Genomic DNA, 24,470 nt, shown 5'->3' with positions numbered 1-24,470 from the left:
GAAATGGACCCAGTGCGAGGGGAATCGAGGAAGTCTACAATGTTAATCAAAATGTTAGATTTGGTATGTTTTTCTTTTTTATGTTTTTATTCCTGTTTTGTTTTTGTGAATTTTTTGTAATTTGGAATGTTAGAAAATCAATATTATTTGAAAAAGAAAAGAAACATACACGTTCCAGCCACGGGTGGATTTAAGGGGAAGAGCGTCTGCAACAGTGCCTGCTCTCATAGGAGAAACCTAGATTTCCACAGAGGGAGAATCAGGGCCAAGACATTCTTGCTGCCCGAGACAAAAAACGAGAAGTGGCAGCAGCAGCCCTGTTCTTAACAGGTGACAACCATGGGTGACAAGTGAAAGAGGCCGGAAGCAGGTGATGTGAAAAGCTTTGGCTTTACGATGCCGGAGAGCAACTTCCCATCCGAGTAGACCAGGCATGTCAAACCTGCGGCCCTCCAGATGTTTTGGCCTACAACTCCCATGATCCCTAGCTAGCAGGACCAGTGGTTGGGGAAGATGGGAATTGTAGTCCAAAACATCTGGAGGGCCCCAGGTTTGACATGCCTGGAGTAGACAGTGGGGAGATGTAAACAGACCAGTATTACAAGGTGATGGACACACACTGCAAAGAAGGCAAGTAAAGAGGCCTAATACTTTAGTGTTTATTATGAAAGTGTTTTCAAATCAAAATTCACAATATTGATTGGATCCAAATATTCCAGGAAGAATTTTAATTTTTCATATTTAAAAGGGGAGGGGGGAGAGAAAAGAAACCCAGAAGCAAAATCCAAGGCTAAAACACAGTGCTGTATTTCTGACAGTGAAATATACCAGTAAGTTATAGTTCAAAGAGTTCCTCAAACTGTTGGATTGTCTTGAAAACACAGGTGGAAAATTGCACCATTTTGTCCTGACCTGACCTGCTGAAAGTAACCACCATGCAGAGCACACAAATGTGGCTACTGTTTTCAGTATTTAGAAATTTGCAGGGAGATAGATAGAAAAACACCCTCTTGTGTGTCAAACCAGCGTGTACCGTTCTTCTTTGAGATGATTCTCATTACCGGTGGTCCTAGTCAACCTACACATCACTAAAGCCCTAGGCTAAAATTAAGGCCGAAATAAATACTATCAAAATACACGTACCCTCTCCTGCCCTCCAATAAAGTAAGTGGAGGCTATTTCCTAAGTGTATAACTTTATACAAGCAGATCAGTTCAGTTGCTTCAGTTTCTTTGTCATTACAACTGGAACTTCCTTGTAAGGAAAAATGTGCTAAGTAACTTTTCAATAAATAAACAAATGAATAAATACCAAGACAACTATTTTTAAAAGGAGAAGCTAAAAAATATGGGCAGTTTTAACAACGTCCAAGTAGAATCCAAACAAACCAAATCGCATTCAAGTCATGCCTAAGTGCAATCAGAGGATTTTTGAAGTTTTGATTTGTGATTTCAAGGCAACTCCATTTATTAAACACTGTGGGTTTTGAGTATTTTGGTCATTCTCACAGTGGCCTAACAGAACGGTTGTAATTTTATTATTTGACAAGTAATGAATACAGGAGGAAATATAAGACCAGGCAGCCTTTAAATAAAAATACCGGTAAATATAAAACAATTGGGAGGAGGGAGCAAATAAAGAAATCCCATCTTCTTCTCATTTGTGGGACTTACAGAAAGCTGAAATTAATGGCGTATGAGTTTGGGGAGATGAGAAATATGGACTTCAATAGCCCTATATTCAGAACCCTCTACCATACACTGCAAAAGGGAATGGCAGAAGAAGAACATTGACCTGAACCACCAGAATACCGTGTAACCTATGCCTTCATATGTACAATGTAAAGACATTCAAAACAAGCTGGCATTGGGTTACACAACTATCTGCCCATAGTTTATTGCAAAATACAGCACGCTCACACCTATGCACGCACGCACGCAGGCACACACAATAATTTTATTGTTTGTTGCAACACGCTCCGTTCCAGTAGCAGAATGACTTGAAAGGAAAGGTGCATTAATTGATAAAAGAACCACCATGATCACCCCCATGGCTTGATATTGTCACTTTTTTGATTATGTGTGAAGATTGGCGATTAACCTCCTTTCCCTACAGCCCCAAATCTAGGCTTTCGGGGATTATATGCTCATTAGTTCCTTGCAAGTTACAACAGCAACCTTCACATGCCAGCTGTTAAGGAAGAAACCAGCTTCACTGAATGACAGCAGGAAGGGGGGAGAATGTGCCGTGCAAATGCTTCCTAAGGGAAGCTAAGATTTCTGTGCACACCGTTTGCTCTCATTTAGCAACCCATCTGGAATAATCTCCCCTGTAAACAAACTCTGGGCTAGTTCACAGAGGGTAGTGGCATGTAGACTATGGCAGTGGCAGGGTACAGGAGGTGAGCTTGGGACTCATCGTTCCTTTCTCTCCCTTGTATACAGCAGGGATAGCTGGCATGTTGCCCTACAGATGTTGCTGGATTCCCCGTTCTCTTCAGCCTAGCATGGCCAGTCATCAGGGATGATGGGAAATGTAGTCCTGCAGCATCTCAAAGATACCACTCTTGGCAATTCTTGGTATAGGAGCTTAAATATCAGGTAGGGTTTAGACAGGCCAGCAAGCCCCACTGAAGTGTGCGGCCAAAAAAAAAAAAGGATGCACAGATAATGCGCACCGGCCCAAGATCAAATTCAAGGTTCTGCACGCAGAGGGGGGAAAGCATGAGTGAATCCCAGGCTGAACCCACATCCTGCCAGATTTGCAGCCTACATGCTGGGTCTTCTGTGAACCAGGCCTCGGATATAATTATACACAAAGGAGTGAGTGGCTGGGAGAATGGAAAGTATCTGCACAAGAAATGAAGTCATGTGTTGAACAAATTCAAAAATGGCAACGAGGATACATGTATATTTCTTTTTGGCATTTTTTAAAATCTGGCACTCTACAGTCGGGATGGAGAATGCAAATTAAACCCCACACTTCCATCCTCAAGTGGATATATATGTTGAAGATACCTGGTCTGCACTCATTTGTCCCACTTTAAAAATATACATTAAAACACACACTTTTGTTTGTTTGTTTGTTTTTAAAAAAGTGTGTTCCATGCCAATACTTAACTGAGTAAATGCACACAACAATAGATCTTACTTCACTACCCCAAGAGCTGGCTAATAAAAAAGTTCGCTCTAGCTAATGGCTACTAACTTCCACACACCGTTTTTTTTCTTCATTTTTGTCGCTACGCTACACATTTCGGTCACTGCATCTTTTACTCTACTGCTAAAAGAGATCAAACCAAAGAGCTTTTTTTTTCCCCCTAACAAGAGCTTGTTTACACAAGGCAATTTTGATAATACTAATCCAGGAAACTGAATACCAGTTTGTTTCTAGAAGGGCTTCCTGTGATTGATTACATTTTCTTTTTGCCTGGATCCAGTGGCACTTGGAAAACACCATAGTGGCAGGCTAACATTGAGCTTACGGGCCTACAAAGCGTATTCTCCCTCATTTCAATCCTTGCATCAACAGCATCAAATTGTCTATATATCCTTGGTGTTTAAGATTGAGCTGTAATGAAGCCATTTTGTAACCCAGCTAACTTCACAGCGTGCTTTGTAACAGTTTTCTGGCTGCCTGAGGCAAGGTTCAGGAGCTTTCCTCCCCCTAACCTGATTACTGTGCATTTCACTGCGACAGTGTGAGCTTATAGAAGCTAATGGTGGCAGCTGTCGGTTTAACATTCCCTCCAAAAGCAATGCTTCCACATTCTGGGAAAACCAAACTTCTGTCCAAAACGCCTGCCTAAGCAATGCCATAGAGCATTTTGAAAGTTCCAGCCTCCCAATCGGTGTTTGTTGTAAAACTAATAAAAAAACTGAATATAAACTATTGATGCATCCACTTTGCCTTATTATGTCAATGCTTCACATCCAATGCCCATGCAAACTCTCTATATTCAAGTTCTATGCTGCATAGAGGACTCAAAACTGAGATGCACCAGATTATTAGTTATGAGACAAACTTAAGAGCCAACCCACAATGACTCTTAAACGACAGCATGGAAAGAGAGACTCTAGTGGCAACTAATCTCCAACATCCAAAGTGGTTCTGATATTGTTTTATATCCCTCCACTCTAATATACTTCCTGTTCTTCAGCTCTCGAGTTACTTTTACTCCATTCACTTTATGAGCGCCCTTAATTTGTGTTTTGCATGTTGGCACATGTCACATAACTCCCCCCCCCAAAGAGGCTGGTCTTTCCATTGGGTTCTCATGGGCTGAAGTGACATTGTTGAAGTATCAACACACGCAACATGAATGAACATAACACAGAAATGGAATCTTAACTTGTTGCGTCGAGATTCACGAGACCAATCCAACACACCTCAACCCACTAGGGAACAGCTATTAACCAAAAACACGTTCTGTTGGGTTGGCTTCAAAAATGGCCGCGTGAATTGTGATGAAAAATAACCTTTCCTCTGCAAAGAACAACCACCTTTCCATTCTCTCATGTATAGGATAAAGCCAGAGTATAATAAATACTGTATGGCTTGAGCAAATGTTAAGGGTGATTTGGTTGCAGGAGATGTGCAAAAAGGATTTATGGCTCAAAATAATTTCTGATGGGAGACAGGGCTCTTACGATTCCAAGCAATTGCTTCTTGCTTCTTTCCCTCTTTCCCTGCATGTAGTTCTTTGGCATACATGTTACCTCTGTGCCCAACACCAACAGAAAACAAAAAATGGCACACAGAAAAGAGAAGTTGTCTCCTTTGCCAAAACTGGCTTTACTAAGCACAGAAATAACGTGAAAGAAAGGTCGCTTTATCTAAGGATCTTATGGGAAACAAGGAAACCTCTACTGCAGAGAGATTGGAGAGTGGCGGGAAGGATCTAACTCTTGTTATTCCTGCTGATTTCCTTTAAGAACATATCAATAGCTACAGGTAAGTCTTTAGCAGAAAACCAACAGGCTTACAGTTACTGCCAGCTGTATTTCTCTAGTAATTAAGAAGAGCCTTGGATGCTTGTTGCTGATTCATACTGGGGTACATCTAGCCATCAGTTTTCAATGTTCCTGGGTTGCGCTCAATGGCGCCAATAGTTGCAAGTGTTGTGGGCTAAGAAAGAGAGAAAAGACTGCTATGAGACTCGTACAACCATCAAAGTTCCCTTGGGGACTCTTCTGTGGTGTGGCATAGGACCAGTGTTAGGTAAACTGTCCTCCCACAAATAAGTTGAGGAAGTGGGAAGAACCAGGGCACTCTCTTCCCTTAAAACCAGAGCCACCCAGCCACACAATCTACAAGAACACAACCTCACACCAAGCAGGGTTGCTTACAAGGGTTGGTGGTCTGTTTCCTCATTGAGTCCCGAATGAACTGCCTAATGTTTATTTTAAGTATGGGCAAAAGCTTTCTAGCAGGCACGTAAAAGAAACCTCAGGCAGTAAGAACAGGGATGGAAAACCCCTAGATGTTGTTGGACTCCATCAGCCCCAGCCAGAGCTGGCAAAGGTCACGGATGGTGTCCAACAATAATCAGAGGGCCACAGGTTCCTCAATAAGGCCTAATTTTTCACAAAAGTATGCGAGGAAGTATAACTGTGTCTGGACTGTACCACTTCAGGGCAAAAGGGGGTGGCACACGTGATTTAATGCTCCTCCATATAAAACAATTCCCTGGTTGACAGGAGAATGGCTTTAAGCTAGAACATCTTCAACCTATCCCACAACTTCTAGCGTCTATATACATGGAATATATTTGCATGGCAAAAGTATTCAGTCAACTGAGTCCCCAAATGCTGTATGCAGTGGTACAGTCCAGACACAGGCTGCCAATGCACCATGCAAATATCTCCCCAATGTCTTGTAACTATTTTACTCCCAGTAAGCAATTCTTTTCTGCCTCTAGTCTTCTTGATGCCGGTTCTAAATATGATCAAGTGCAACTTTTGTATACATGACTATGCGCTCAAGTAAGCATCTTTCTTCTGAAACTAAACAAGAGGCATCTCTAGAATTTTTTAAAAAATCAAACTGGAGGTTAAAACTGCTAGGCAGGACTCATCTGTAAGACTTGAGTTCTTCCTACCTGCTGTAAACATAGTTTGGGCATTTGCACAAACAGTGAGGTCTGATCTAATTTGCCACCAATTTTGTAAGACGGCTAAAGTCCCATCTTACAATAACTACGGTTTCATATGGGCTGGCCCCAATCCAGGCGGTTTAGAAATACCAATGCACCGCACCATTTTAAAACTCCTCTCTAGGGTGAGGGGAGCGGCCACTGTGTTTGTATTGCGAGCTTCTAAAGTCAGCATCCCTCAGCACAAAAACAGCAAATTAAAACAAAACCAACGTAGAACTAAAGAGGAACTTTTATAAAGTTTTGTCGTAACGCTAGATACCGGGCTAGAGAAACGAAGCACGGAAACGTACCTTAAAACCTGGCAGTCCCTGGCCCTGATGTGAAGTCTGAAAGAGAATCTTGCTCCCTTTCATCCACAGGTCACCCCCCAAAATAAGATCTAAAATAAATAATCATCCAAGCCTACAGAAGAAAGTACTGCTCCCATCTGGTCATGTATATATATATCTATATACATACAGCATGCCTACATAAAGAACATGGTGTGGCGCTGTCATTCACAAACAGGAAACACAGCAGTGCGCTATCAGAAGCTTTAAATACTCCTTATGTTTTGTTTTTCTCTGATGTTGAGGGGAGGGGAGAATAAGGGAAGGGAGAAAAGACAAAACGAAACGAAAAACAAAACCCAGCATTCACAACCGATTGACTTCCAGTAGCAAACAGTTCATCTTGTTCATGTATCCGTGTTTAATCCAGGGATTAGTGTTCCTCTGCGGAGTTGCCCCCGGTGAGATACCCATTTGTTCCGTTTGTTCCGCTCGTCCCATTGGTGGTGGCTGAGCTGTGGGAGGTCTTTGAATGAGGAGCTGTGGTGGGCTCTTCGTCTGAACTAGACTCAATGTCACTTCGGTCATCCCTCGACTGCAAAAAAAACGAAAAAATGGGTGAGAAAAAGGGGGGAAGGGGAGGTAACACACTGGAGGTTATTGCATAACGGAAATTAAATCAACCCTCCCCTTGTTCACACATCCCAAATCCGAAGTTAAACATAACCTATCAAGCTTCCATCTAGCCTTTACTCTTAAAACTTCTCGTCTGTTTGCTTTTGAGTGTTGCACACAATAGTTTGGTGGGGGACAACTGTGTCTGTCCTGTCTCATATAAAGTGAAGATTTGTTGTTTTAACATTGAAGGAGGGGCACATGGGTGAGAGGACCTAAATCACGCCCCCCCCCAATCTTATCTTCGTGTACACTATCAGTTCAAGCCTTTCTTCTTCCAGCCCAGCTCACTTCTGGTCTTGCAGGCAGGATGTGAGGAGGTAGAGAAAGGAAGTCGGTTGCAGAATGCAGGGAGGTGTATTTCCCACGTTTAAACAAACTGATACATCTCTCTCTTTCACACCTGAGAACATGTTCAATACCTTTGGGCTTGTAAGCCCTCAACAAGCGTGCATTTTAAGCAGAGTGACTGTGCAGAAAGACAACAAGAAGGAGGAAAAATGCAATAATAATAATAATAATAATAATAATAATAATAATAATAATAATAATGTTTGTGTGGCATGCCTGTTCATTTTCCCCTCAGGGAAACTTACATGCAAAGGGTTCCACTTCCCAGCCTTCAAAGGCAGCAGAAAGAAAATAATTAAGAAGGTTAAGAAAGAAGACACATATTGTTTGGTGTTAAACAAGCAACTTCTGCTAGGATGGAAGAGAACAAAATGCGGATCTGAGAGAACAGAGAGAGAACTACCAGAATCACTGACGGCTCAACTCCATAAAAGCCACATTTTTTGACACAGTAGCACCCTGTTACTGTCTATACAGACTACACTGCAATACTATGGGGTTGCAGAGCGAGCTCTGAATTCCAGAGCCCTAGGGCGAAAGCTCAGGGCTGCTTTGCACATTGCAGTTTCAAGGTGTACCTATGAAACCCTTTAGAAAAAATGCAATGCATGGAAGCAAGCAAACCCATGTTTGCAAGCGCATAGATCATACAAATGCGTTTGCCAGTGAACTGGAACTGATAGCAGCTTCCGGACAAGTTTACATTTGAAGTGGAAGATGCAAATTCCAGCCAATATCATGTGCTTGTGGCCTTGAGAAGTATAGCAGTTTCTCTGGTTACAGAAAACAAGTTCCATAGATGAACCAAGGTAAGCCTAAGTGGAACAGCTGCACTGGGGTAGCCCATGCTCAATTCAACTGAATGCTCAGGCAGTCAATATTAAACATACAGTTTTCAAGACTTGAAGGGTCTGTTGGAAGGGAGTGACAAGTTTTTGCCATGGATCGATAAAGTCAAGTGACTTGAGGGACCTGTGCTAGCCGATTTGTGTTATGAAAAAAAGATTGCACACTAGAAAGCATGGGACAGTTTTTAATTTTTTCCCCTTACCTTGCCTTTCAAAATTGCTTTATAGGCTGCCTTTAGTATTAGATAGGACCAAAAACAGTGGAGAACTTGAAGTACCAGAAGTAAAGTGATAAAGATCGTCAAAGAAGGAAAGCCACCAGCTACTTCAGGCAGTTCAAATATTACTGTGTTCAATACCCTGGAGAAAAGAGAAAATGGCAAGTCAATATAAAACAACAGAGAGATGGTTCATTTCTCAACAATGCTTCTCACCCCTGCTGGAGTCATTGTGAATGTAATAACAGAGCATGAAAACTGGTCACTCAAGTGAGCCCATCCACATTATCAATGATCTCCAATATGAACAAGCTCTAGAATGCTTTAAAATCAATACATCTGCATCATGGCTTCCCAAAGTGGTTGATACTGACCTCCTGGGGTCAGTGGAACTGTCCATGAGGTGAATAAAGACCTACGGGTCAATAGGGGGTCAAAAGGGATTTAAAATAGGGTTGTGAGACGTAGTGTGTGGGGAATAATTAGGAACTATGAGTTTCAGAAATAAAGGGCATGCCCTTCCTTTGCCAATGAGGAGCCTCTGTAAGATGCCTCCACAACACAACAGTATTCTCAGACCACGCTGTTTCGTTGCTAAAAGAAACTGTATACAGGTGCAGAGTTTGACTTTTTAAACAATTATTTTTATAGCATCAAAGTAATAATTCCAACACCTCCCACAAAGACATAGAAGGAAGCTGCCATTTGGAAAACTGCAAGCTTTTATTGAGTTACGACCCCACCTGCTGCCCTGACTTATTCATACACTTGTTAGAGGCCATAAATCTCATTAGAATGCTATTTTTTCACTTGTTTTACTTCCTTACTCCTTACATGTTATGATTCCTAGTAATGAGTTGCTAATCACTGAAAATTGTCGATTACATATTATTTCTTGACTTTTATTTCATTTACATTCCTAAGAATTTGGGTCAGTGTCAACGTCACCTTTATAAGCTCATCAAGGGGTCAAAATGAGCCCTGAAATTTGAGAAACCCTGTTTCATGGCAGACAAGTCTACACATTGCTTTGCTTTCCCAATGACTCCCATTGCATTTTATTTACGGTATGTTCCTGCTTTCTTCTGTGACGGAACTCAAGATGAGGCTTCCAAGACAGTCTCCCAAACAAAACACTCATTCACCTTAGCCATCTCTGCTTATTTATTCATTATTTCACCTCTGAATTATCAACCTGGGAAATTCAATCTGGGTGAACTAACATATTCATCTAAATGCTTACCAGGACTGGTTCCTGCATATTAAAAGCCCTGCATCAACACTAGCATAACATGTGATTTGAAGTAGTACTGATCAGTTCCCGTAATCTCATTTTGGTGTGAATGATCTATGACCCTTTGAATCCCCTAATGGACTAATCAATTATTAACAGAACACCACCGTGTTGAAGATTGTACAAACTAATCTAGGCAGTGAAGAAATGGAGATTTTACTTTCTTGGGTTCCACGGTCACTGCAGATGGTGACAGCAGTCCCGAAATTAAAAGACGACTGCTTCTTGGGAGAAAAACAATGATAAACCTAGACAGCATCTTAAAGCGCAGAGACATCACCTTGCCAACAAAGGTCCATATAGTTAAAGCTATGGTTTTCCCAGTAGCGATGTATGGAAGTGAGAGCTGGAACATAAAGAAGGCTGATCGCCAAAGAATTGATGCTTTTGAATTATGGTGCTGGAGGAGACTCTTGAGAGTCCCATGGACTGCAAGAAGATCAAACCTATCCATTCTGAAGGAAATCAACCCTGAGTGTTCACTGGAAGGACAGATCCTGAAGCTGAGGCTCCAATACTTTGGCCACCTCATGAGAAGAAAAGACTCCCTGGAAAAGACCCTGATGTTGGGAAAGATTGAGGGCACAAGGAGAAGGGCACGACAGAGGATGAGATGGTTGGACAGTGTTCTCAAAGCTATGAACATGAGTTTGACCAAACTACGGGAGGCAGTGGAAGACAGGAGTGCCTGGCATGCTATGGTCCATGGGGTCGGAAACGACTAAACGACTAAACAACAACAACAACAAAAGGGTGGGAACTAAAATGGATGATAGCTCACTGAATTAATACATTTTCTCCAGGGGTTCGGCTTTTGCAGCAAATATTACAGAGAGCTTTGTGGCATGTTAAAGACCAATAGATCTATAATTCCATGAAAGTTTATGTCATAATAAATTGGTATTTATTGATATAAAAGACTCTTGGCTGAATTGCAGATGTAGTAGACTGAATTTAACCACTAGGTGGCATGTTTAGCAAGCTAACGTCAGCTGTCTATATGGCATCGGGCTTGTGTCAGTGAATCCTCTTGACATACATTGGCTTGGAATGCTGTACTGTTCTGCAAACTTTTGTGGTGGAAAATTAACATCATCAGCATGGCTGGGTTTAAGCCTCACACTTGGGATGGCTGACAACTGGGACCAGAGGCAACTAAAGTAAAGGTGCCAGGATAACTTCAGATGAGAGATGGAGAATGAGACTCATGGCAAAAAACAACAACACTCAAGTTAATCAGACAAAAGGCTCTGAAGAATCTTCTCAGGGCTTAATTTGGAGGGGGAAATGTATTTATTTACTGATTTTTGTATGTTCTTTGGGTAGGACAAAGAAGCCCCAAAAATGTGAGAAAGTAGCTAGGACCTCAAATGCAGAAACATGAAGTAACAGTGGGTGGTATACAAACAAGTTGGAGAGTACGACTTGACCACAGCTATCAAACAAAGCCCATGGCTTGGCAGGGATTTGCACCGGTTCCCCATTGCCCTAATCCAGGTGGTTTGCAACCCACAACTTGGTAAATACTGACCTATAGGAACCCTGGACTGGCTACAGAGGAGTTAAGACCAGTTCCAATAAAAAAAACTGTGCATCTGGAAAAAGTTGAAATTATTCCATTTTAAGTTGATGAGAATCTGTTAGTATCATTACTTAATTTATATGCCGCTTAATGCAAAAAAACAGGCTTCCAAGTGGCTTCTGAAGTATAAAAACCACGTTTCAAAAATATCACTAAAATGCACACTAAAACAATCCCCCATAAACATCCATACTGTCAACTAAACAGAGAAGAAGCAGATTATCAGTTGGAGAGCAGAGCCTTTTTCATGACCTGGCTATTTCTGCTTAGCTAAGACAAAAGAGTTTATCATTCATAGCCTTGAAACAGGGATACACCTGCACATGTGTGGATGAGGTTAGCAATGGGGCTAGACAGTCCAGAAGTATGGCCTAGTAGTGGTGGGGGAGGAGGCAGACCAATATAATTCAGACTCAAAAATATTCCACAATGGGAATGGAGAATGGCTGATGAAAGTTAGAAAATAGCAATAGGAAAACACAAAAGAGTCTTCCAGCTTAAAGTATTTAACATTTCCTACATAATTTATCTGTGCACTCCTTGACTGAGCTAGAAGAAATCTTTCTAAACTTTTACCGCTGCAGTAACTACACAAGCCATTAATTGCACCTTGCTATGGATTCTTCGCTCTCAACGGTCAGTGCGCTTGCATATTACTGATGACATTTTCCTGTTCTCTTCTGCAAAAACACTCAGAAGTGTTAAGTCAACTACAGCAATCTAAATCTAAAGTGCACACATGCACTGGCTTTCAGATTCACTTCTCCATTCTTGCAGCAAGTCTGAAAGTATTTGACACAAATATTTGCAAAACGTATGCCGCAAAAGAAAGCTAACTGACTAATGCATTCTTTCGACATTTGTCAGTATGAGATAAATTAGTTTAAGCTTAATTATCCAGCTGGACTATGCATTTGTAAAATTTATATCAGGCATCCCCAAACTTCGGCCCTCCAGATGTTTTGGACTACAATTCCCATCATCCCTGACCACTGGTCCTGTTAGCTAGGGATCATGGGAGTTGTAGGCCAAAACATCTGGAGGGCCGCAGTTTGGGGATGCCTGATTTATATGCTACTAACCTGTTCACAGGGGCTATAATAGCAGCCTGCAATAAAAAAATTCTTTCGGGTTGATATGCCATTACGTATTCCTAAACAGGCCAAAAGAGAATTTCCCAGAAAGATGGCTTTTAAACACAAGGAGAAAGATGAGGTGACAGAATGGGAAGGTCTTTCGCAACTGCACAACATAAAGAATTTGGAGCATTAATCATTAAAGTGGTGGTGCCTTCTGTTTTAGCATTCCCCACAGAAATTTGAAATAATGACCACCTTTGAATTTCACATATTGGACAGGGTTCTATTAATTCTTATCTGCTGAAAACTAAGGGGTATATTTAGCCATCTTTTTGCATTAATTTGAAATGCATTTTTAAACCACCCCAGACACTGGATACCAGAGTTACTTAAATTTAGCGCAGGGGCAAAAAAATTAATGGTGGTTCCTTAGTTTCCCCATACTCTTTAAAAATTAGTACAGTCGTACCTTGGAAGTCGAACGGAATCCATTCCAGAAGTCTGTTCGACTTCCAAAACGTTCATAAGCCAAAGCACGGCTTCTGATTGGCTGCAGGAAGCTCCTGCAGCCAACTGGAAGCCGTGGAAGCCCTGTTGGATGTTCGGCTTCCAAAAATAGTTCACAAACAGGAACAGTCACTTTCAGGTTTGCGGCGTTCAGGAGCCAAAACGTTCAAGAACTAAGGGACGACTGTATGGCTAATGCAAGCTTGTACCTAACAACCAACAGCTTTCCTGGGGCAAAAAGCAGTGGACTCCTCCTGCCAGAAACCTAAGGGGTACAAGGCACCCATCTCACATGAATGGAACACTGAATATTGAGAGCCTTTTCCAAAGTAAAACTAGCTAAAACAAACCCTTCTCTCAGTTGACATCTTGGTTCCAATATTTAGGAGTGCCTCTCCTTTTCTGTCATAATAGGCAAACTAATCCAGGCCACTCCATGTACTAAATTAAGGAAATGTTATTATGAGAAGTGATATGGTCTGCCTTTGGAAAAAAAACATCAATAAGTCCTTTGTGCACTTTTCTGATAGCTCAGACACTTTCCCTTTTTGGCCAAACAGGAAGCACAAGATTGGTTCCCTTGACCATTCCTAACATTTCACATGACTTTGGGTTAAAAATTTTTCCTGGATTTCATGGCAAAATCATATGTAGCACAGAGATAGGGAAATGTGAATCAGACAGTTCCATATCTTTGGCCTAGTAGTGAATAGATGATTTCGACTCTGTAAATGGCAGGTGAACAGTAATTTATTCTCATGGCACTGGAAGAAAAACACCCCATTTTACAGGTGGTGAAATTCACTTTGGATAGAGATACATCTTATTCACAGTCTCTGCATTGTAACGATTATCCTTGACACAAGGGAAGCTGGATCTTGAAGATGTGCCAAACTTTCTCAGAATCATTTAACAGACACATCAAGGTATCTCCCTCAGGCTAACCTGCATTACCAAATAATTTGAAAGCAGATTATTCTTTTCAGCATCTTTCTGACAGTATCTATAAGGTCTTCCTGCTGATTTAACTTGAGTGCTTTCAACTTAGTGCTTTTTGAGCACAATAGAAAGTCTCAATTTATTATCTTTGGAATTGCACAAGGGGGAAAACAGGAAAACCTGCCTCTACTGGGGGACGTCATATGTAAACAAGCAAGTTTTTGCAATATTTTCCTACCAAACCATTAAAAAAAAAGTTTTTCTAAAATTCATGCAAATGTTCAAGGATGCACACAACCAATTGGCATCTATTGTATAAAGCAGTGGAGATAACTATTGTAACAGATTTCCTGGTTTATGTATTAAATCTATCTTCCTGATACCATTTAATTAGGCCAAAGCCACATAATTGATAATGATTACACAAAATTTGTGCTCTATTGTTCCCTGCTGCTGCTGCAGAGCCAGCTGGTCAGCTGAATGCCCCCAAAAACAACCTGTTGTGGTGCTCTGTTCACATGGACCAGATTAGCAATACAACTATGAGGACTTAATCAAAACATGGTCGTTTCAACCCGATTTTTGTTTGTCCTGTAGGGGCTTTGGGGACCTTCTCCAGGAAGAGCAGAAGAGTTAACTGAGGATCCTGCACAAACACTGACAGATGGAGAGCTTGAGGAGCTGGTGAAATCATGCGCAGAAAGCGACAGTAAATAAGATGGTGATGTTGAGCACAAGGCAGCAAGTTGGGACCTGTAAAAATATTCTGAACTCTTCCGTGCAATTAAGCACATGAATGATATGATTTACCGCCGCCCCCTTGATTGTTCCAACGTCCCCCAGGGGGCGGTATCACCCCTTTGGGAAATGCTGCCCTACGTTAGAGGCAGCATGTGCTCTACCAGACTTAAAACTCCTGTAGTTCCATGGAAGCAGCAGATTTACTCACCATAAAGGATACAATCCAAGCCTTGTAATCATGAAAATGATAGCAAACGAGAGGAAGAGTAAATCACACAACTTTTGATACTTGCAGTAGTTTGCCATTTTGGCTGCCTATAACGAGGAAGGAACATGGGTTATCTCTTTAATAAAAGTTAAGTCTAAAATAATTATTGCACACAGTACCGGACAATTAACATTCAAATGATGCATAGCAGATCAGTGTGAACTCTTTAGTGCCCTGACCTCTTCTACTGACGATGCTTCACACAGCGGTCTCATTTGCATATCACACTAAGCCAAACCATGGCTTAGTGTAACCACACAATTGTGCAGGTTCTGGGAGAGGAGATTGTGGCTGCCTTGTTCTCCCTGATTGTTTTGTTGAGCCAAATCATTGCTTGGCTTCATGTGTCACCAGAACACAGGCTCGCAGTTTAGCTCTCTCCAGACCAACCACAAGTGGTTATCATGGTTTACCACTCATGGTCTCAGTACAGGAGAGTTTAAAAAACAACAACCTCATTTTAGCCTTCTTTTCTGTGTTGTTGTTTTTTTTAATAAAAAAAATCAGAAAAACCTAGGGCAAATAACAAATTCAAATAATACTCAAAGCAGCAATAAAAAAGACAGATGTTAAGGCTGCAATTCTATATACATTTACATGGGAATAAATTCCATCAAGCAATATGAGATAACCTTCTTACCAAACATGGCATGAATAGGATTGTGGTGCAGAACACAGCAGAAACAGATTTTTGAGAACTCACATTAAAAGCGATTAGGTGTTCCATAGACTTGCCTGTCTCATCTCATGTGTGCAGGGGACAGAGAGCAAGAGTAAATGCCATGCAGGCTCATGTGGGAACAGGCAGTTCTGGAGGTAGCCTGGCCCCAAGGATAAGACCAACACTTTAAATTGAGCCCAGAAACAAACAGGCAACAATGAAAATGAAGAACCTGGCTAGATTAATAAGCTCCAATCTTTGGAGCCACTAGTCTGGCTGCCACATTTTGGACTAACTAAGACATGAATAACTGAGGCCAGGTGTGTTTTCAAGGGAAGAGACAACAACAGGTAAATCATTCAAAGGAAGTCTTCACTGCTGCCTGTATACCCAAGGCTCAAATAATGTCTCTGCACTGCACACCTGCCCTTTCAGGGGAAATATAACCCTGTCTACAACAGGCTTTATATATACACCCAGGTCTCCCATAATAAAAGTGAAGCTAGTTATGTAAACCTTTGCTATGATTCAGCAACTACTGTAGTATGAAAAGGTACATACAACATACTGTAGTATGAAAAGGTATTGCCTTAGTCAGTTAAAATGTGGAGATTCTATGGACTCCCAAATCATATATGTTTTTTTTTTTCAAGAACTCACTAAATGGCCATGTTTGACAAGTGCAGCCTAACTGAAAGCATTTTACTCAAAAGAAAGTTTCACAGTGCTCACGGTGCTTAAGAAAAGCAGCAGTGCGCCCCCTTGGAGACAAATTTCAACAGAGCAGAAGCTTTCATGGGCTTTAGCAGTGTTTCCCAAATTTGGGCCTCCAGCTGTTTTATAGACTACAATTCCCATCATCCCTGACTGCTGGTCTTGCTAGGGATGATGGGAGTTGTAGTCCAAAAACAGCTGGAGACCCAAGTTTGGGAAACACTGGGCTATAGCCTACTACTTTAGAACGTTTGTTCTGGAAGAAATGTTTTGAAGATTTATTTTGGCTAAATTTTTCTCTCTTACTCTCACCTCCAGCACACTGTCCACTACATCATGAAGACACATTGTCAGGACCCCCACTCGGATGAAATTGACTGTGTAGGAGAGGGTTATCAAAATGACTGCTACGACGTGATGGGTAAACATGATGCTAAAGTCCTGAGGTGGGGAGATAAACAGAGTTAAACATTTGTTCACAAATTAATTTGGCTTTTCAAACATTTAGTCTGTCTGTCTGTCTGTCTGTCTGTCTGTCTGTCTGTCTATCTATCCCAGATATACAAACTCTGAACATATATTTTATGAGAGAAGATAAATGTATAGAAATACCGGTATATGTAGATTAGAACGCAGTCAGGAACTTAGTAGGGGCACAGGAAACTGCCTTGTGCTGAGTTAGGCCATTAATCCATCTAGCTTACCATTGTCTACAATGAATGGCAGCTGCTCTCCAGGGTTTTAGGCTGAAATTCATACTGCGCCTTCCGAGTCCTGAGGCTCTACAGTTTTGTTTTTTTGATTGAAGTATTTATAGACTGTCCAGCATACTCAAATAGTCTCTTCCAAACAGAGACTTGATACCCACAATTTTTTTTAGCATCCTACCAAAGGTGTACAAGGTTGGAGCCTGTCTTACTTCAAAGGGGGAGTAAAATACAGCCCATTCTAATGACAGGCACATTGTGGTACTGCAATATTTCCATGCTGCTTTTTTCTATGTAGGCTGATGTTTGTGCAAGTTCGAAGAATTATGACAGAGCCTGAAGTTGTAAAAGGATCAAAGTTGTTTAATACCATACCAACACCCCTAAATTCTTTATTTGCTGGTAACTTGAAGTAGCAAGGCAGAACTTAGCAGCAGCAGGAGGACACCTGTTTCTAGGACGTCCCTTCACAGCATTTTCAAGTATAGTAACATCTAGAAACTGCCAGGGCCTTTGCTAAAACTACATGACTGCGTTTCACATGAATCCAACTTATTCATTCCCTCTCAAAAAATGCAAATAAACCATTTAATTGAGGTAGCCATTTTCTAAAATCCTTTAAACTGACCTCAAAACAGCACCTCTCTCTCTCTCTAAAAATACCATCTGTCATCTGACCAAAACTCAGCAAACACATACATAAATTTGACCGATGTTAAAGTAATGACATTCTGGGGCAGCTATAAGCTTCTTAGGAGACCACACTCCCCACATGACTGTTTCTGTCTTCCATAAATACAATGTAGGAATGGGTAAAACAATATAAAAACAACCACCACCCCCACCCCCAAAAAACTCTTGCACATACATAAAAATGCAAAGTGTGTCACTGTGAACTAGTGAAAAAAGTTAATCTACCCAGTCACATTATTTTCACGGAATGCTGAGCTGATAATACTTGCTGGACTGCAGATATTGCTCATTAATCTTCAGTCAGGCAGGGATAATCTACTGGAATTTATACCCCACCAATAACAGAAAGAGGCTTTTGAACATCAGCAGTCAGTTCTATCGGAAGGTATTTTCCCGCCAGGAATTTGCTATTAGGGCAAAGAGCAGGGTGAGCACATCTCTGTAGTAGAGTTCACCCTCATTCTAGGATCACACCATTGCTGGACATGATTCAACACATCTTCCCCCCTCTACAAAGAATATTCCTTCTCCCTACCAAATTGGCCCACAAGGCCAAGAAGCTGGATCTCCTGCGCAAGGACTTCTGTTTGCACAATGGATCTCCCCCCCCCTTCTCCCCCTGCATTCCCTCTATGCTCCCCCAAAGTGGCTCCTGGAGGGTTGGAAGGAACCCCTAAAACAGCACATCATGGGAGAAGCAGGGGGATGGCATGATCAGAAGAGTGTGATGCTGAATCCCTCTCTGTATGTTCTGGTACAGAATTCTTCCAAAGCTTTTTGGAGTTTGCTAGTAGATTGTAGTTTGCTCGTCAACGCTAGTTTCTGTAATCACCGTATGTTTGTGCAACGATCTAATAAATTGTCTTAAATGTTTTGATTGCTCAGAGCATTTATGTGACTGAGCAGAAGCCAGCCCAAATTATTTGAATGAACTACATTCATCCCATAATTGAGTTAATAAAATGAATGATGAAAATGCTTATTCTTCTGCTCTCCAGATGTGCACCCACCATCTCTTAAGCATCAGTGACATTTGTTGATTCAAAAGCATTTTCAGTTGATGGGACTCGTTAGTTGAATTCCCCCCCCCCCGATGGAGTTTGGTGTCTGGTAAGTGCTGCTGGTTTTGTAAAGGGTTTCCAGGGTTTAGAGGGTGTTTGCAGGCTTTTCCAATGTCGTTTCAAATGTACCCAATGTCACTTAAATGTGTGATGCCTTTGGAAAGTAGCCCCCACATATATGGGGAGTTGCCTGCATGAACAGTGGCCAATATTGCCACACAGCACTGGAGATGTTAAAAACCATTTCAGGCTGGTTTGGAAATGTCAGCAAATCTTGCTGCCCCAAAATGCAGTTGTTATCCACCGCTGCCACCACAGCACTTAACTTCTACAGGAGTTCACAGCTAGAAACAGGTTGTTGCTAATTCAACGTACAAGCGTTCACCAAAGCGTACTTCAACAGCCTTCTTTAAAAACTGTTGCTCCTTAAAACACACCGATTGCTCTTACCTTTCTTTTGATGTCAATGAACTGAGAAAACATTAAGGACCAATAGTACGACAGCTGAACTATGTAGTAGTAATGCAGTTCAGGCATCAGCGGCTGAAAGGAGGGGATATGAATAAAGAGATTAAAACAGAGAAGTTAAATACCTTCAGATCCTCACTTGAATAGCAACCTCAGGCCACTTGCAGAATATTTCCTATCTGATAAGATTTCTAGCGAGTTCCTCTCCCGCATTAAAAAACTTATGGAGAGGAAAAACACCACCTTACCAACACTTATCCTTTTCTTCCTCTGTGTGGCTCACCTTGCTTCCTTGTACTGGCCTGGTCTGCAAACATTAAACCATAGCTGAAATAAACTATGGCGTAATTTGAATGAGCTGCATGTTGGTGCCCACTGATGAAATTGCGAGAGCTTCATTCCTCCTAAGATCAGGGTTTATTTTTTCTCCAAACAAACCACAAAAGCCCTGGTTTGAATGACAAAAAGCCAGACTGTAGTTTGTTTCCCACCAGCACAGCAGGAATGAAGGAGGACCATAATAATAGTAATAATAGTAATAGTAATAATAATACCCCACCCCACTCTGGGCGGCTTCCAGCACATATAAAAACAAAATAAAGTGCCAAACATAAAAAAACTTCCTGATATAATAATAATAATAATAATGATATTGATAATAATATGAGCACTATTTTAGGAGTCTGCAGTAGTATGCCGCTCATTCACATTCACCCATGATTTATTTTAACTATGATTTAATGAGACACGTGAACCAGGCTAGCATTGACGTATTATGGATATGATGCAGGGCAAGCCTTTTTGATAAAGCAAAGAGCTGTGACTCCGCCTAATTCTGGAAATTAGGGCCTCCTGTATGCATTCAAATGCTTTGCACAAACCCTTTTGGCTGGAAACTTTTACTTATGTGGCTGGCTGGCACGTGCAAAACTTGTCGTTTTCTATTCATGGCACACTGTGGGCCAGAAGGACTGGGTTGTGGGGGAAATGGGTAGGTGACCCTACCTTTGTCCAAAGCAGCTGGCCTAGTCAGACTTTGGGTTCTTTCCGACTCTAATTTCAACAGCCATCACCTTAAAACCTCTATATAAATTATTCTCTGCATAATTAAAGGGATGTATCTGCCTTTGTGCTGACTCTGAAGCAGAGTTTTATTTATTTATGATTTGGATAACCCAGATTTGTCCCCTACCAGCTAGTGGGGATTTAAATGCTGTGCTGTACAGTAAATGTATTTCACATCACCCTTGCTAATGGATAACGTGCGAACGTCTATGCTCATTACAGTACCATGAAAACTGTCCAACATTTTTGTGTGTGGAAATAATAGAAAGCCACTTCTCCCACCCTGCATGTTCAGATGATTTTCTGCACCCTAAAAGGTTGGGTTCATTATAATACCTTTCAGTATGGTTCGCTTTTCAGTCTATAATCTGCTTACACAAGTAGAACCTACAACAAAATGTTGCATTGTGGCATCACCCTCTTAACATTAATGCTTCTGTTCAGGGTTCTAGGTATGTCCTGTTTTATGTTGCTGCATTCCACACACACACAGAGAGAGAGAGAGAGAGAGAGAGAGAGAGAGAGAGAGAGAGAGAGAGAGAGAGAGAGAGAGAGAGAGACCCTCAGTTTTCCAGTCCACCCCCCCCCCCCCGGTTGAAAAAATGCAGAGTTCAGTGTTTCATGTTGTTGTTGTTTAGTCGTTTAGTCGTGTCCGACTCTTTGTGACCCCATGGACCAGAGCACGCCAGGCACTCCTGTCTTCCACTGCCTCCCGCAGTTTGGTCAAACTCATGTTCGTAGCTTCTGGAACACTGTCCAACCATCTCATCCTCTGTCGTCCCCTTCTCCTTTTGCCCTCAATCTTTCCCAACATCAGGGTCTTTTCCAGGGAGTCTTCTCTTCTCATGAGGTGGCCAAAGTATTGGAGCCTCAGTTTCATGATCTGTCCTTCCAGTGAGCGCTCAGGGCTGATTTCCTTCATAATGGATAGGTTTGATCTTCTTGCAGTCCATGGGGCTCTCAAGAGTCTCCTCCAGCACCATAATTCAAAAGCATCAATTCTTCGGCGATCAGCCTTCTTTATGGTCCAGCTCTCACTTCCATACATCACTACTGGGAAAACCATAGCTTTAACTATACAGACCTTTGTAGGCAAGGTGATGTCTCTGCTTTTTAAGATGTTGTCTAGGTTTGTCATTGCTTTTCTCCCAAGAAGCAGGCGTCTTTTAATTTCGTGACTGCTGTCACCATCTGCAGTGATCAAGGAGCCCAAGAAAGTAAAATCTCTCACTGCCTCCATTTCATCCCCTTCTATTTGCCAGGAGGTGATGGGACCAGTGGCCATGATCTTGGTTTTTTGATGTTGAGCTTCAGACCATATTTTGCGCTCTCCTCTTTCACCCTCATTAAAAGGTTCTTTAATTCCTCCTCACTTTCTGCCATCAAGGTTGTGTCATCTGCATATCTGAGGTTGTTGATATTTCTTCTGGCAATCTTAATTTCAGCTTGGGATTCATCTAGTCCAGCCTTTCGCATGATGAATTCTGCATATAAGTTAAATAAGCAGGGAGACAATATACAACCTTGTCGTACTCCTTTCCCAATTTTGAACCAATCAGTTGTTCCATATCCAGTTCTAACTGTAGCTTCTTGTCCCACATAGAGATTTCTCAGGAGACAGATGAGGTGTTCAGGCACTCCCATTTCTTTAAGAACTTGCCATAGTTTGCTGTGGTCGACAGTCAAAGGCTTTTGTATAGTCAATGAAGCAGAAGTAGATGTTTTTCTGGAACTCTCTAGCTTTCTCCATAATCCAGCGCATGTTTGCAATTTGGACTCTGGTTCCTCTGCCCCTTTGAAATCCAGCTTGCACTTCTGGGAGTTATCGGTCCACATACTGCTTAAGCCTGCCTTGTAGAATTTTAATCATAACCTTGCTAGCATGTGAAAAGAGCGCAATTGTGTGGTAGTTGGAGCATTCTTTGGTACTGCCCTTCTTGGGATGTAGACTGATCTTCTCCAATCCTCTGGCCATTGCTGAGTTTTCCAAACTTGCTGGCATATTGGGTGTAGCACCTTAACAGCATCATCTTAACAGTGAAACACCTTAACAGTGTTTCATAGCTTTATCCTAAAGCCTTGTTAATTAGTGATGCTGGTGAAGTTTTCTAGAACCAGGCTCAGAAACAAGGACTGGGATAATCTCCCTCCAAGGAAGAGGAAATGATGATGATGATGTTGTTGTTGTTGTTGTTGTTGATGATGATGATGATAAGCCCTGAATGCCTTTCTAGAGCAGAAGAAGTTGTAGCTTCTCCCACCTGTCTTTGCCCCCCTCCCCCCAGCATTCTCACTTCTCTTCCCTCCTCATTGGCAGCGTGTAAGAAGTAGCAGCAATGAGTGGAGAAGAAAAAGAAGAGTTGTTTTCCTTCTCCTCCGCTTCTTCCTCCCTTCCATCCATCCATCCATCCACCATCAAGATTAACAGCATCATGGGCTATTTTATACTCATTTCCATGCAATGTAATAACTTCCTCCATTACCTGATATGGGTATCCAATCCAGCACAGCCGAGTGTTCCATGCCCAGGGACTCTTTTAAAAAATGGGGGGGGGGGGGGAGAGAGAAGAGAAGCAAACAAGTTTAAATGTTGGGAAACGCTACAGAAATGCAACTAGAGTTGGTGGTAGCTTTTAATTTCCCTCCACAAAGAATTTAGACGAGCGTTTTCACAGCCAAACAATTACTGCTGTTGCATTTACAGAAATGAAGTTATTCATATTATTTTGAAACCGATCATTCATGAAAGCTCTCTACAATTAGGAGCATCCTGAAAACAATAATCTGATTCTAATCAAGCTACCGATAAGGTACATATTGTCCCATTTTTGCTTCCTAAATGACAATCACTGCATTAGCAAAGAAAAACAAGGGGTGTGCTGCTATTGCTTGAGAATATTTTGACACATACTTAACCAAAATTGCAACGATCATTTTAAAATGATTTGTTTTGAGCATGGAAGCACAAATTAAAATGTCAGTAACTGGGAACTCTTCCACAGAAAGTCAAAAATGGCTAGCTAGGTAGACATTTGAAAAGCCAGTAACTGTTTGGCTCACAGAAATACAGTCATACCTTGGAAGTCAAATGGGATCCGTTCTGGAAGTCCGTTCGACTTCCAAAACGTTCGGAAACCAAAGCGTGGCTTCTGATTGGCTGCAGAAAGCCCCGACAGACGTTCGGCTTCCAAAAATAGTTCGCAAACCAGAACAGTCACTTCCGGGTTTACTGCGTTCGGGAGCCAAAACATTCGAGAACTAAACTGTTAAAAAACCAAGGTACAACTGTAGTTTGAAACAAAATGGCGCACGTTCTTAGTTTACACTGGATTTCTCAGGATAGACCTTAGACAAAGGCAGGGATGAGGGAGTGTCTCATGTGTAGATAAAGTCTCTGCAGATCAAACACGGCATCTACAAAATATTTGCCACCTAGCATTTAAGATTTTCCAGGCAGCTGCTTCACATATTCAGCTGCCAAATAACAAGTGAAGGGAAATTAAGTGTTGCCCACAGGTGTGCACATATCCACCCTAATAGCATATTTATTTCGCAAACTGGAACAACCACTTCTGGGTTTGCGGCGTTTGGGAGCCAAAACGTACGAGGGCGTTTGACAACCAAGGTATGACTGTACCTTATTTAGCAGAGCATACAAGGATGAAGGCAGCCTGTCTAGCCTGTCTACACAAAACACCTCAGTTTAATGCTGAATCTTGGTTGGATAGATTATAGTCATCTACAAAGAAGCCATTTTATTCTCTCAAACTTTCTCTTATGCTAATGTCTGCCAAGAATCCTGGTGCACGTCTATCCCCTCTTGATTAAAGATTTGTGTGGTTTTTTTTTTTTTTAAAGCAACCCTCCTAAACATTCTCCTGTGTTTGAAAGGATGGTGAAGAATTTTTCAACGTACCAATAATGGGAAAGTGTGTACATTACCCAGCTGCCAAGGAACATTTTGCATCCATTGTCTCGTCTCATTATCTTTAGGAAGAGGGGCTAATTAAGCTCAAGCATCTAGAAGCCCCAGAACATTAACAGCTGCATATATAGCTCAAAGTAATGCTTTTATCTAGTGTGTGCCAAATAAAGGTCAGGTTTAATTTTGTGTGTGTGTGTGTGTGTGTGTGGCAAAACTGCTTAAAATTCCACCCCTCATTTTGCATTCAA

General features: G+C 41.6%; 1 protein-coding gene across 2 annotated transcripts in view; it reads right to left on the bottom strand.

Moving 5' to 3' along the window:
* Positions 1 to 4,246: 4,246 nt before the first annotated feature.
* CERS6 (ceramide synthase 6) overlaps positions 4,247 to 24,470 on the bottom strand; it is an 82,092-nt gene continuing 61,868 nt past the window's right edge. The window contains exons 5-11 of one of the 2 annotated variants that reach the window (XM_035133147.2): positions 22,781 to 22,831; positions 19,215 to 19,307; positions 16,616 to 16,744; positions 14,869 to 14,975; positions 8,504 to 8,660; positions 7,698 to 7,721; positions 4,247 to 7,021 (exon numbers count right to left, since the gene is read on the bottom strand). In XM_035133147.2, the coding sequence (XP_034989038.1) occupies positions 6,860 to 7,021; positions 7,698 to 7,721; positions 8,504 to 8,660; positions 14,869 to 14,975; positions 16,616 to 16,744; positions 19,215 to 19,307; positions 22,781 to 22,831 (723 nt within the window). In that variant the 3' untranslated portion in view covers positions 4,247 to 6,859. The remainder of the gene's footprint in view (positions 7,022 to 7,697; positions 7,722 to 8,503; positions 8,661 to 14,868; positions 14,976 to 16,615; positions 16,745 to 19,214; positions 19,308 to 22,780; positions 22,832 to 24,470) is intronic. The other variant, XM_035133156.2, reaches the window with a different exon arrangement.

This window comes from Zootoca vivipara, chromosome 1 (assembly GCF_963506605.1).
Source record: "Zootoca vivipara chromosome 1, rZooViv1.1, whole genome shotgun sequence".
In the NCBI taxonomy this organism is placed as follows: domain Eukaryota; kingdom Metazoa; phylum Chordata; class Lepidosauria; order Squamata; family Lacertidae; genus Zootoca; species Zootoca vivipara.
This window is presented reverse-complemented; position numbering and strand designations above follow the sequence as displayed.